At 35.4% G+C, this 14,052-nt stretch overlaps 1 protein-coding gene across 1 annotated transcript in view; it reads right to left on the bottom strand.

Annotated features, from left to right (window-relative positions):
• The window catches only part of PCLO (piccolo presynaptic cytomatrix protein), a 310,361-nt gene that overhangs the window by 52,268 nt on the left and 244,041 nt on the right, over nucleotides 1-14,052 (bottom strand). The window contains exons 17-21 of the mRNA XM_053977551.1: nucleotides 13,539-13,632; nucleotides 7,494-7,565; nucleotides 4,720-4,900; nucleotides 3,310-3,504; nucleotides 1,887-2,069 (exon numbers count right to left, since the gene is read on the bottom strand). Of these exons, the coding sequence (XP_053833526.1) occupies nucleotides 1,887-2,069; nucleotides 3,310-3,504; nucleotides 4,720-4,900; nucleotides 7,494-7,565; nucleotides 13,539-13,632 (725 nt within the window). The remainder of the gene's footprint in view (nucleotides 1-1,886; nucleotides 2,070-3,309; nucleotides 3,505-4,719; nucleotides 4,901-7,493; nucleotides 7,566-13,538; nucleotides 13,633-14,052) is intronic.

Consider the following 14,052-nt stretch of genomic DNA (forward strand, 5'->3'; position numbering starts at 1 on the left):
CTCTTAATACCACAAAGAAATCCATAAATTGGAAGTTGAGTATCTTTGGTGCTTTTTCCATTAGAGTTTATAGACTCATCTCACTTTGCTTTCATGCTCCACAAAACTGCAGTGAAATCATATTGTTTTTCATTCCTGCTAAAAGTCATGAGAGTCATTAACCTCAAAATGGTAACTACTGGCCCACCTCATATGAATAAATTTGGACAAACTGTCTTTGATACAAAGAAGAAAAGCCAAAACATCTCACAGGTCTGAAACCAGACTTGTAAGCATTGTATAGGTGACCATGCATTGTGTTTATTTGTCAGAAGTAAAAAGACAAAAGTACTACATGTCTTCATAACAATTTTAACCATTTTTATATATTATTGTGGACCCATTATTATAATGTGGACTCCCATTATTTATAATGGGGACTCTTATTCCCATAACTCTCTATGATGCTTCCAATATTGCTGAGCTAAATACATATCAGTACATATTCTTTTTGCAATTTTAGAAGTAAAGAAGATAGAATAACAGTTTGTTGGCACAGGCACTTGAAGCCAATAGACTCACTATTTCTTTATTATAAAAGTATATCTGAAACTTATGTCACAAGCTAAATGTTTGGTATTACCTGTCTATGTGAAAAGGCTATGCACCACAGGGCTATGAGTGTTTGCAATAAAACTCGACAGACATGTAATCTGAAAAGATCATAAGACTAATTTAGATTTGAATGGTCTACCCCCAGGAGTGGCATGCAGCTTTCAGATATGATGCCTGAGCTTGTACCACAACATTCCCTGGTTCTCCCTGGGCTGAGTGTCCAGAGTTGAGCTGTAGAGTAATACAATGTGTGTGTGTGTGTTTGTGTAAATATCTGAATTTATGGAAGAATTCTAAGGGCTCTCCTAAGGAAAAAAAACTTATTTCTAAATATGCTTAAAAAGAGCTGTTACTTTTGCCCTGTTAATTAGTTGGTTCAACATCACATTGGTTGTCTGAATGTTTTGTTGCCTTTAGAATATATTGTCTAAAGTACCATTTCCTCTTTCTTTCCTGCACCCCTCTCAGCCAGCTTATATTGTCCAATGTGTGCAATGGTGTTGACAGAAAACCCTTCAATGCATCTTGAGAGCTTAGAAAGGGATTACAGCACAAAAGAACATCTGAGAGTTCAGTCAGTACATTTATTTGGATTATCCCTCAGATTCCATGGAAATAAACAAGATGCTCCAGAAGTCAAAAGAACAGTGGCAATTTGAACTGATTGAGATTCTGGCTCTTTATTGGTGATGAGGGAATAAATAGATGATATGTGGAATTACAGGTGCCTACAAGTAGAAAATAATTTTTAACGATGCTGATAGACAAAATTATCAAGAGATTGAGCTATACATGGATCAAAACTCCTTTCCTTTCCACTGGTGGTTTGAAAAATTATCTATGCTAATGTCTGTTGACATGATAATTGTGTTGGAAGAGGAAACAGGAATTGTTATTGTCCCAATTACATTTTTAGAAACAAAAATGTGCAGTTAGGTTTTTGTCACAGTACAAGAAATGTCCAATCATGCTTAAGCAGACCAGCTTGGATGCATGCTTTTTATTAGGCAACAACATGAGCAAAGCTATACTACTTTTCAACAGAATTCCAAGTACTCCAGTGGAATGGAAGTGCACACATTTGTTGCTTCATAATGCTTCTTAGCACAGTTTTTCATTATGGATTTATGCGCTGATAGGTGGAAAAATCAAGCAGAGTTCTTGATTCATGTAAACATTTACAGCACTTAATGGAGGGGTAAAATAAATAATTAAATATCACAATGAATTAGTTGACATGGCAAGAAGTATTTGGGATGTAGTTGGTTTCTTAACCATGTCTTTCTGCTCACCTCCTTCAGGCTTGACTGGTCCATCAGACATCACTTTCCTGAGGGCTAGTTGGCTTTGGTCTTTGTTGTCATTGGCTGGTGGAGGCAGATTGTCAGACTGAGTTCTTTGAATAGGGAGGACTCCTGCTATGCTGTGTCTGTGCTGCTTCCTGGCATGATTAGACTGACCGCTTTTATGTGCTGCTGTGGCAGTGTGGGTGAAATGGAAACCCAGAGTATGTATCCTCAGATGGAACCAGCTTAAATGTTATTCATGCAAACAGAAGTGGTTTTTCTGTATTTAAGTAAGTAGTGTTTTCAAACACCAAAGAGACACCACATGCACAGCATTAAAGAGTATCAAAACTGGCTGTTTCTGTAGTAATGATAGTGAAGACAAGGGAAATAATTTTCCCCCAGTTTTTCATTATACTATGGTGAGTTCATGGCATATCAACATATCCTAAAGACAAACACAATGACTTCACGGTCAGAGATTTAATTTGCCATCAACTAAACCCTCAGCTAGCAATCAGATGATACTGCTCTGAAATATACTCTGGAGAGTAATCCTTTTGAATGGAATAGTTTCAATTTATTTTAACCTATTTGAAGTTGTCAGATGAAATCTATCTTGACCCTTAATCAATTCATGGTAAAAATTTACTCAAAAAGTTGAACTCTGACACCTGACTTACCTCTCAACTCCCTTTAAGTTTGCTAACTTGACAACATAGTTGAAATCTGATGTTACTGGCTCTGTGTGTTTAATGGTTTTGCATTTATTGTGTTTAATGTTTTATTGTATTTCTGTTCTGCTCATCACTAACATAATCTTATCTAAGATATAAAGAAGGTTGCCTTATATTTCCTTTCCAAAAAAAAAAAAAAATAGATATTTACAGTCATGTTTCAAAAATAGAAATCTCTGCCATGTAGTTAAAAAAAAGTTTCTTTAACTTCAAATCTTCTTTTGTGTGTATAGTACTGTACTTCCTGATTACTGCTTATAGATACACCCTGTTATTAATGTGGTCTCAGTCTTATATGCAATTTGAAGAGCTGGCAGTTGCATCTCTGCAGGTTTTGATTATTTCATAGGTAGGTATTTAGTGACATCAAAACACAATGTACTTTTCTGTGAGTCATGCACAACCATGGAACATCATGGACCATGAGTGAAGGGACTGATGGAGAAACAGCCAGTTTCACTGCAGTCTTCATAAAATAAACAAATAAAGAAATAAATAAAGGACTTCCAAATACAAGAGTATATTGTAATTATATGTATCCACACACAGGCACACAAAGACATTGAACAGAGTGAGCACAGTGTGCCAAGAACAGAAAAAAAAAAAATAGCCAAAAAGGGAAGGACAGCAGGGAAAAAGGCAACAGATGAACATTAAGCTGCCATGCTGAGGAATTTATTTGCGTCTTTTACTTGGTTGAAGGCGAAGCTGCTGCACAGCTGCTTCAGCAGCGGCGATGGCTGCCCCAGCGTCTTCAAGGTGAGTTTGAGTGACGCTGGTTTTGCTTTGGCTGCGAGATGGACCGTGAGAGCGGAGATGTCCTTCAGAAGAAGATTTGGAGCTCCCTGGGCTGCTGTGGGATTTCTCAATGGTGGGCACCTGCATGTCTACCAGGAAAATGAAGAAGTACAACTCTTGCATTTATTAAAAACAAACAATTTCATTCTCTTTCTCTTGACTGGTCTTTCTAGCTGAATTCCAGAACAAGGAATGAAGATTAAGCTGTGTTTTTCCATTTAAAGCATAGGATATACCACAATTAGGAAATTCTTATGAAGCATTGTTTTATACTTCCCCACTGTTACCTGGCCCAGGAAATAATTTATTTAGTATTGGTTTTTTATCACCTCTGAATTAGACCTCCTGTGCTGGTTCAAACAGATGCAATGATGGCATAGAGTTTTCCACTTTCTATTCTCTAGCATGTTGAGGCTAAGCAGCATTACCTACACCAGTACCAAACATTTAGCAAATGCAAGTCATTTTATGCTGAATAATGCCATCAGGAAAATCACAGCCTAACTTACAATATCTTCTATACTTACCTCTAATTCAGACAGACATCTTATATAGACACCAGTCCCTGGCAAAACGTTAAACAGAGAAATAGAGAGGAGATGGAGTAGAGTCTTGTCCCTCTGGGGTTCTCATCTGGATTGTAGATGGAATGTTTTTTGCTTTAATAGGACACATAATGTGTTTTAAGAGAGCACCTATCCACTGACTACTTAGTATAAAAAAAAGAAGTAGAGATAAATTCCTTGAAGCAGGAGACATTGAGATCAATTCTGCTTTTGTAAACATTAGTATATTTCTACTGTATCAGCTCCACTGATTTCCAATACAACTGAGATGTGCTACAATCCATTATCATTGACTGGAAATGCATATGCATTATTGCATATTGCAATTGTTGTTCTATAAAATATTAACATGGCATTTTCAGAAGAAAAAATTCCACAGAATATTTAAGGAACATGAAAAATAGAAAGCTAAATATGTATTGAGTTTGCCCAAGGCTACCAAGAAAATGAAAAGGGTACAGAATCTATAGCAGATGTGCAAAGCACATCTAGAGTAGTAGTAGAGTCTGTATGCTGCTGTTTTAAGGACGTAATTGCTCAGTAAGCTGGCTGGCAAGATTGAGACAACTTAAACCTTGTGTCCAACTAATTAATCACAGAGATAAATGCATTTTTAATAAAAATGTATACAAACTTCATACCAGCATCTTTATTTTTTCTATTAGAACTTACACATAGTAAAGGTTTACACATCATCTGGGAAAATATTTCATATCAGGTGCACCAAGTCATTCCTACCCTTGGAGGGGTCCGGGAAGATTCCATGACTTCTGCTCTTGATGACAGATGGTTTTGGAGATTGCTGGCTACTCTTTTCAGAATGAGATTTCCCATGATCTATGTTTTCACTCTGTTCTTTAAGAGGATACCACCGAGGAGTGTTGTCAAGCTGAGAGATGCTGGATAACTCAATCAATACCTACAAATAAATCAAAGTATAATATATGGCCTGTATCTGACCTATTTATGATTGCATACATCAGAAGAGACTAGAGCTGTGTTGTCAGAACTTGCAATCAAGTGTAAGAGTGAAGGGTATAAGGCTGTGTGCTGACAGATTCAGGACTCTTTGGGCATGCTGTGACCCCAAACCCAGATTCAGCAGCATATTGATATGTCTGAACCAATATGTCTTCTCACCAGGACCTCAGTCAGGACTGTGAGCTGAGTCCTTTGACTGTGGCATAGCTCCACACAAAGACAACTGGGCAGTTTAGAGGGCAGCTTGTGAGTGCTAGTTTGACAGCTACAGTAAAAAGACATTAAAAAAAAATATCCAGCCATTCTACCTCTGTACAGATATTTTCTAATAGGAGAAGCAAGCAGTATAATTTCCTCCTTTTTATTAGCTTTTAAGGGGGGAAAAAGTTGCATATTTGCTTTTATTAAGATCTTCAATAATATGAGGTTCATGCTTATTGAGTCTTTAAAAAATCCACATATGCAGAAGTAGCAACAAAAAGGAAAAAAAACAGGGTTACTCTTGCACTTCGCTAAAATAATGGAATTCAACTGACTATTTAGTCATCTAAACATTACTGAGGAAAAAAAACAGGTTTGCAATGGTAATGTGGGAATGAAATAAACTGGCTAAAAAAACCTGCAAACATTGTAGATGAAATCTGCTTTAAGCCACCTTCATTGTTAGCAGGACTTTGGTGAAATTTTAAAAAAATAGAAGTAAAAAAAAAAAAAAAAAAAGAGCATTGGAACCAAGAAGACCCTTCCTCCTTTAATAAGCTTGCAGTTGAGAGGGCCAAGGGATGTAAAGTACTGAAATTCATCACAGAATCTTGAAGAAAGGAAGGTCAAAAATAGATTTGCAACTGGCTCTAAAATGAGAGGGTTAAAACTAATGTCAGATAGGGAAGTTTTAAAACTGCTAGACAAATAAAGTGTGCAATTACCTCAGGAACAATGTTTTTGTCACTATATTACAAGACCCTGAATTAAAGAAAAGCCTCTTCAAGTATAGGGATGGGGAAGTCTCCTAACAACTGATGGTTTCTAGGTTAAAAGCCTTTTTCCTTTCCTTTTTTCCTTTTAGTTTTATAGGTTGTCTATAGTCTGGCTTAGTCTTTCTGGTTAGACCTGTAATTAATCTTAACAGATGAACTATTTAGCATGCTACTGTTGTGGCTTTTAGTCAAGCTTCGAATATGACTTGGAAGAGAGCATGGCTGAGGGTTGTTGCCAATGGGCAGCGTAGGCTGGGGGCTCTGCTTTGTAGGAGGAGAGGTTTCACTTTCCGTGGATATGGACCTTGATGTGCCACTTCTCCTCTGGGGCACGCAAGTGCTGCTGGCTCTATTCAAGCAAGTCTTTGGGGCACAGTTTGGATATCCCACATCTGATGTTATGGTGCAGGATTCCTCTGGACATCCTGATGCTGAGATACACTGGATAGTCTTTTCTGTTGCTTTTTTCTCTGAATAAATTCTTTTACAATTAAAAAAAAAATAGTTCTAGAGGTTGAAGAAAATTTGAAGGGGAAAGGTTTAAATCTTCATGTAGAAGCAGTTGCTGGAGTACCCCTTTTCTAACTGTCATAAAAAACAAGGATGTAAATATTCAGTAAAGCCCTGAATTTGGACAAACATGCTGAACTCAACAAGAATATAGACAAAGTATGCAGGAAATAAGTAATCATGTGGCAGCTTCCTATACATTTATTTTAGTAACTGTTCAAATAGTCACACTGATTGCTCAGTTTGGTAGTTACACAAAGGGGAGCTGGAGCTGAACTGTGTGGCTTTTTTTCAGAGTTCAAATGTAGAATGATACTCTCAGTTACTCTGCACAGGAGATTGATTTTCCCGTGCTTTTGTTTCTAATTATAATCTTTATTTGTAATTACATCTTTAATTATTTTTATATCATAGTTATTGCTAGTAATTCTGTATTATATGTGCATATGTTTATTTGCTTTTTAAAGAGAAAGCCTTCTTCCCATGAACACTCATTTATTATTAATTATAAGATTAGATTTTGCCTTTATTCATACTTTGGTAATGATTTTACTATTTCAGAATGTTAAAAATCAGACTGATCAGTAAGACTAAATTGCTTATACTTGAAGATACTTGTGCATGTGTTAAAATATGGCTTGATGGTAGAAATTTATCCTTTAATTATTTACAAAGACTAATACCTCCTCAGCCTTCCTATGTTATGGTAAAATCAAGTCAGACTGCTTTCAGTCATAAAAATTATTTCCCCTGGTGTCACTTTCAGTGTTGTTGCTATCTCACACTCAAAAAAGTATTCATTTTCAGCAAATTAACATTTTATTGGGTCCTAAATTAGCTTGCCCCCAGCTAATCAAGATAAAAGCGATATATCTTTCATAAGATATAAGTCTAAATTAAAGAAATCATGACCATTTGTTAAGAAGACAACAGTAAAACTGGGATGTAAAAAAAAAGTTTTACCTAACACATGTACCATACCTTGAAAGAAAACAGTCTCCAAATAACAGCTTACTAGTAGAGAGGAAGAAATAAGATACTCACTTCACCGAGGAAGTCATTTGAGGAAAATCTGTCATAATCCCAGACAGTCACTTCCAGTGTTTTCTTTTTCAGCTGCAATTCAAGTAAAAGGATGATTAAATTCATAAACTCCAGATCAATGGTTGTTTGTATAGATTATTTAGGTTGTTTGTATAGATTATTTCCTCCATGTATCCTTTTTTCATAGATACAGGTAAGTAATTTTCACCCTCTCATCAACCTTGTTCTGAGAAAAACAATTTGGCTCTATTATTTGTTATCAAGCCAGATGGGCTTGTGCTTGGCCCTATTTTAGAAATTCCCACAAATTGTTTTGGGCAAAATTTGTGTCCACTACAAGAGTCAAACTGATTTTTAAGGCTGCATTTTTTGTTCTTGTAACTTTTCTCATCACCAGATCTGCCTGAATGCAGACATCTGCCTGAAGTGCATTTGAGTGTGAATTTCAAATGTATGATATGAAACACCCTATTTACATAACCTCATCTGTGAAGAGCAGGCATTAATGCCTGCAGAATTCAGTGTAGTCAGTGAGTCTGCAAGTGATCCAGGCATTTAGACAAGTAATACTGTTAGGTATTAATGACAGCTGCCAAAACCCATTATCTGCAGATCTTGTTAGGCTTGATAGCTGTGTCCAGCACTGTTCTATAGGCCATAGTAGGAAACCAGTAATCTTTATATATGACAAGAGAGCACAAGACAGAGGAACTGTTGACCAAAGTAGTTGACCCTATTGTAAAGAATGACCTGAAAGTTTTTCCAGGAGTCTCTGAGGACATGTAGGGGCAGGATTGATTACTGATTTTGTGTTCTAGGGCAAAAGGCTATAGGGTGGCTTGAAAGGCAGTAATAAATTCATGTGGCTTGAAAGAAATAAGGACAAAATGCTGTGGGTTGTAGCGTGTCTGCATAGTCAGGCTGAGGAGTTACAAATGAAGAATGCAAGCATTACTAAAGGAAAGAGAACTCTCCACATACTTGAATTAAAGAATTCAGAAGATTAATTCTTATGTGATAGTTGAGGTCATCATCCTAACAGAAGCAAACTGTCATTCACTGTTCTATTAATTGGCTGCTGGGCACAGAGGGACAGCAAATGATCAAGTCATTGCTCAAAATGATAAGCTATACCAATTACTGTACATATTGCATATACTTGCCATGAAAGCACTCTTGGCTATTTACAGAACCACAGGATATTCTGAGTTGGGAGTGACTCACAAGGATCTTTGAGTGCAACTCTTAAGTGGATGGTCTGTACATCCAGGATCGAACCTACAACATTGGTGTTATTGGCACCATGATCTCATCATTTTCCCTCCATTGCCCCTTCTTTTCATGCAGCAACAGACTAAAGGGTTCCTAACAACCTGCGATTGCCTTTAAGTGAAAATTTAATCTCATCATTATGTATTCAGAATATCATATGCTCCCAGCTGACTTTAGAGAAATGCGCAACTATGCAAAGCCAATGTCTATGAAAAGATAATTTAAATCAGAATATCCTGGAAAACCCACACAAAGGGGAATTAAACTATTTTTAGCATCAACAATGTACTCTTTAAACAGGCAACAGCATGACTTAAAACCTAAGATTTTTTAAAAAATATTTGAGAGCAATTATTTAATCTTTCTGTTTTATTCTTACATAATTAAGCAATATTCTTCTTAAGCATTCATTTAAAAAATCCTGCAAAAATGAAAGCAAAATTTGAACAGAAATACTATTCTTTGAACATTTTTTACATACTATTTCTAAAGCTGATTTCCTTGACTGAATAAAATACTTTTTTTTTGCTGTTCCAAGACAGTACTGAATCTGCAGCATGAAAAATAACCTGAAAAAGTGAGCTGAGCACCCATTGGTCCATGATGCTTTTGGCTTCTAGGATGATACAATTTTCTGCGGTGCTATATTTAGTATATGTATTTTTACCATTTAAAAAAGGGATAGCACAAATACTTTTCAGAAATGTATTGTCACAGTTGTTGCTATTTTGAGAGGAGATTTCTTCTTGATGACTGTGCAAGGACAGAGAGAAAAATGTATAGACTCAGGAAATGGAGAAATAAAACCCCTAAGGTTTGAAGAATTTTTGGTAGAAAGAGAAAAATAGAAAACATTTTCAAGTAACTGCAGCTTACTTTGCTATCTTCTTTGCAAAAGTGTGATAATAAAATTGTGATGAAAACTTACAGTACTCTAAGCTTCTTTACAAAATATATTTTAAGCCTTTTAGTTTAATAAAGCTTTTATAAAATATTATGTCAATGAAAAACCATGAAAAGACCTTTTTTTAGGCAGAGTGCATGAAATGAGTTTCAAAGCAGAGGAAAATTTGCTTTTCTGAAGATATATCTATGTACTACTATGGTGGCAAAGAGCACTAAATGGCTGCTGATTTTAAAAGCAGCCACTTCACCATCACAGCAACGTAGGGTTCTGCCTTACATCACTCAGTTTTAATTTGTGAATCCTAAGTTCAGATGCTCATCAGGAATATAACAGACAGCAATACTGAAATGGGTTGCAGGAAGCCTCTATCTGTCTCACCATGGCTTTCTGCAAGTGGGCAATGTACCAACAGGAAAATGAGTGTCACAAGAAGAAGGAATGCAGTTTCTGCATATTGGGAACGTCATCTGAGTTCCAAACATACTCTTAGGCTGTCTAGGGACAGACATATTATAAAGAAAATGAAGGAATTTGCAGAAACAGACAATGTGAAAAATATTGTCTCTTATGGAAGGCATAACCAACCCCCCAGGTACAGAAGGGCTTGTTTCTCATTTTGAAGATCTGGATGTTATGGATAGTGCCTGCCTGTGTAGATAAATATGCACTACTTAAAATATTTAACACGTATTCCTTGAAAATTTCATACTAGGATTTGCATTAGGAAAGAAATAATTTTAATGCAGCTTGTTTTTTCCTCTATGTTAAAAGCATATTACTATAATTACTTCAGAAATAATACAAAATAATGTAATTTCAGTCAGAATGTTTGATGAGTAGAAATTAATGTATTAGGTAATCCATTACAGTAATTTTTGTTTACATTCATATTTAACATTTTATTGTTCTCTATATTGATGTATTTTGGTACATGGGAGGAAAAAAAGACTTTTTATAGGTCACTTAGGATCTTACTTTCTTTTGTCCTAGATATTAAATAAGATTTAAATACCAATGCCTTACTGATTCATACAAAAGATTTCCTTACTTTTGGAAATAAGAAACAGGCTTCCACATCACTCAAAGATTTTGAAAATATTACTCTTTCTAAATATATTACCTTCAAATTACAGGCATAAATTACAGCAAAACTCTTTGCTTTGTAGAATTATTTCATATAAGTAAATGCTTTTATTTGCTTTCTGGCAAGTAAGAAATTGAGGCAAAGAAAGCCACACCTTACAGTGTGGTCATACAGCATGCCAATGACGTCACTAGCACAAGAATTTACATCTTTTATTATCTTCTCCCTAAATCATTCTAATGCTTTCTTTCTTGCTCTGGACTTAGCAATTACTGCATAACATCTGTAATATGTGTACTCAGACTTCCTCTCAAATTGTAATTATTTCTACTTTTTTACTTAACAAATCCCTTAAATTACTAAATATTCACAATTTAATTTATTTTTTCTGCAACTGTCAAAGCAAAATTTACTATAAATGTGATAAAACTAATCGTTCTGACCTTGAAAAAGTTTGTTTCATTTCAAAGAGTGATCTATTTCCCATAATTATTTTCACTTTAATTTCAACTAGTTTATGAATGAGAAAAGGAAAATAGAAAAAATGTACAACCAGCTAAAGTCTAGACAGTGATGTTAAAAGAACTATGTTAGGAAATATTTAGTAATACTTATTTACTGTCTGCAAGCAATTCATGCTTTGATGGAGAGAAAAAAGCATGGGGAAAAGGAAATGTTTCTTTGAAGAAATACTGTTTATGAAAATTCATGCATTTATGTTTGAACGTGACTGCTAACTCTGTGTAACAGTGTGTGATGCAGTTTTGCTTGTTTGGTGAACAGAACACTCATTCTCAGTTAGATGCAATTATTGTCCTGTATTTCTAGCTATATCCATAACCATTTTGAAATATACATTTGTGAGGGTTATGAGTACAAATGATGGTCTCTTACATGGTGAGAGTTCTTCAGACTGTAGAGGATACTTATTATCAGCATTAAACTATTTGTGATTTAGAAATGTGCTTCACTGTAGATTCTCTAAGCCAGGGCATGGAATTTTATAGGAGAAAAGTCACACATACTGGTGTCTTAGCAGTAGATACAAGCCATGGAAAGGTATGGAAGGAAACTGTTCTCTGCACACAGTTCTGTGTGACAAAATGCTTAAATTTAAAAGATATGTGGTGCTCAGATGAAGTTTACACACTTAAAACCATAAACACTAAATAAAAGTCTCAGAGGAAGGCAAAAAGAGGGGATTTGCAAATAGAAGGCAAAAATGCAAAGCATTCAACATGCAAACTAAAGGCAAATTTAATCAAATAATGGTCCAAAAACTGACATCAAAGATACAAGATTTTTTCTTGTCATAAAAATCGGTGTTCAAGAAATCTTAGATTAATATTATTATCCATTTGCAAAGCACCAAACAGCCATTGAATTTACAACACCCCAGCACTCTTCATAACAGCTCTGTGAAATGTCACAGCAGAACCCCCAAGCAAATTAAGAAAACATAAGAATCTTTCTTAGATGAAAAGCTGAGTTTGGAAATATTGTAAAGACTTACCAAATCCTTTTGTAAATTGAAGAAAACATAGGGTTTCTATTACAGCTAGGCAAACATCAGTGTGGTTTTTTTTCTGATGGCTTAATTGTCAAATAGCCACCATTTATAAAAACCTTGATGAATCAGTGAGAAAACCCCATAAAAGCACTACCTACAACAGGGCACCTCTGAAGTAAATCTGAGCTACTGCCTGTTAAGTCCACCATGAAGATTACATGAGCAACAAGGCAATTCCCTCTGTGGGAAGGGTTTTGTCCCATGCAAAAATGTGTATCTTAATCTATGTTCCTCTCAATTGACAAGAAGAAAGAAAAACGAAATTTTATATTGGGAAGATTTTATTGAGGTCTTGGGGTTGTGATGGAGAAGAATATTAAAAGCCTTGGGAAATCTAATCACTACAGAGCCTGGTTGTTCTGGGCTTTTTTATGAGCACTGAAAGATTAAATGGCATTGTAAAGTGAAGTTGAAAGTACCAAGAACAAAACAGAAAGAAAGGCAAAAAGATTCAGGACTGCATGCAAATCCAGTACTCTATAAAATATACTTCATAATTTAAAAAAGTGAATTGATCATTATTTTGCCCATTATATCTTTTTCAAATTGGTTAAAAGTCCTTTATGAGAAGAGATGGAGGAGTAGAGGACTCAATTGCTTCACACTGCTTCAGAAGGACAGTTAGGAGTTAGGAAGCCGCCAAGAAACTGAGAAGACTCTGCAGACATCCTTCCCAGATGTGAGTTAAATTTTTCTATGTCAAGGAAATCAAATATCTTCTAATTTTTTCATGTGATTCATGAAATTGGTGATAAATATAAAAATGTATATCTTAAAAATGCATAAAAATTATACATATTTTTTTAAAACAAAAATGGTGGAAACTGTGCTTTGTGTTAGTTTGCATGGCTTTTGGAAAAAAAAGTGACTATGATTTCTGCATTTACTTCAGAAATTTATGTCTTAATTTATTACCTTATTAATCTATTCCATTATCATTTTTTTTTAATTGTCACATCTGTACTTATAACATGATTATGAGTGTAATCCCTACAAATTACTATATGAATGAGTAGAAGGGCAAGAAAAGAGTATTTCCATAGGAGGCTCTATCAGAGGCAAGGAAAGAATTCCAAATTTCTCCTAAATATGGCAAGATTTTACAGGGGGTCAGAGAATTGCCAGTAGCACTGCTCCCTTCAAAATGAGCACTGCAGGCCATGCAAATAATAAAACAGCAAATAGCACTGAAGAGCACCACCAGTCACGCACCTGCTCCACGGAGATATTTTTATAAATGACTGTCTGATTCCACTCAGGATTCAAGCTTTTCTGTATGTACTTGGTTCTCCGCTTGTACTCAGCACTGAATTTGAACAAAAGAACAAAACATTACATTAGTGATCTTTTGTTTCTTTCAGGTCTAACACAAAAGAAACCCAAAACACCCACAAACCAAAAACCAGAAAAAGAAAAGAGCTGCATATTTCATTTCTGCAACAATTCAGGGTTACGAGAGGACAATGACAGCCTTTGGGATGTTTTCTTTGGTATGCTTTTATGAGATAGTCTTTTAAAACATTTCCTGACTCTTCAGCAGGCTTGCTCTGCCTAAAAACATTTCAAGATAAAGCATCAGTCAGTATATGCACATAAACTTTGTCCTCTCATTGTAGGTATTGGGCTCTGATTCTAAATTGAGATGATAATGCATTGATTTCTTTTCCACGACCATCCCATTAGAACTTAAAGTAGCACAAATTCATTATATTTATAGGTTGCAATC

The sequence above is a fragment of the Vidua macroura genome, chromosome 5, assembly GCF_024509145.1.
Source record: "Vidua macroura isolate BioBank_ID:100142 chromosome 5, ASM2450914v1, whole genome shotgun sequence".
Taxonomy (NCBI): Eukaryota; Metazoa; Chordata; class Aves; order Passeriformes; family Viduidae; genus Vidua; species Vidua macroura.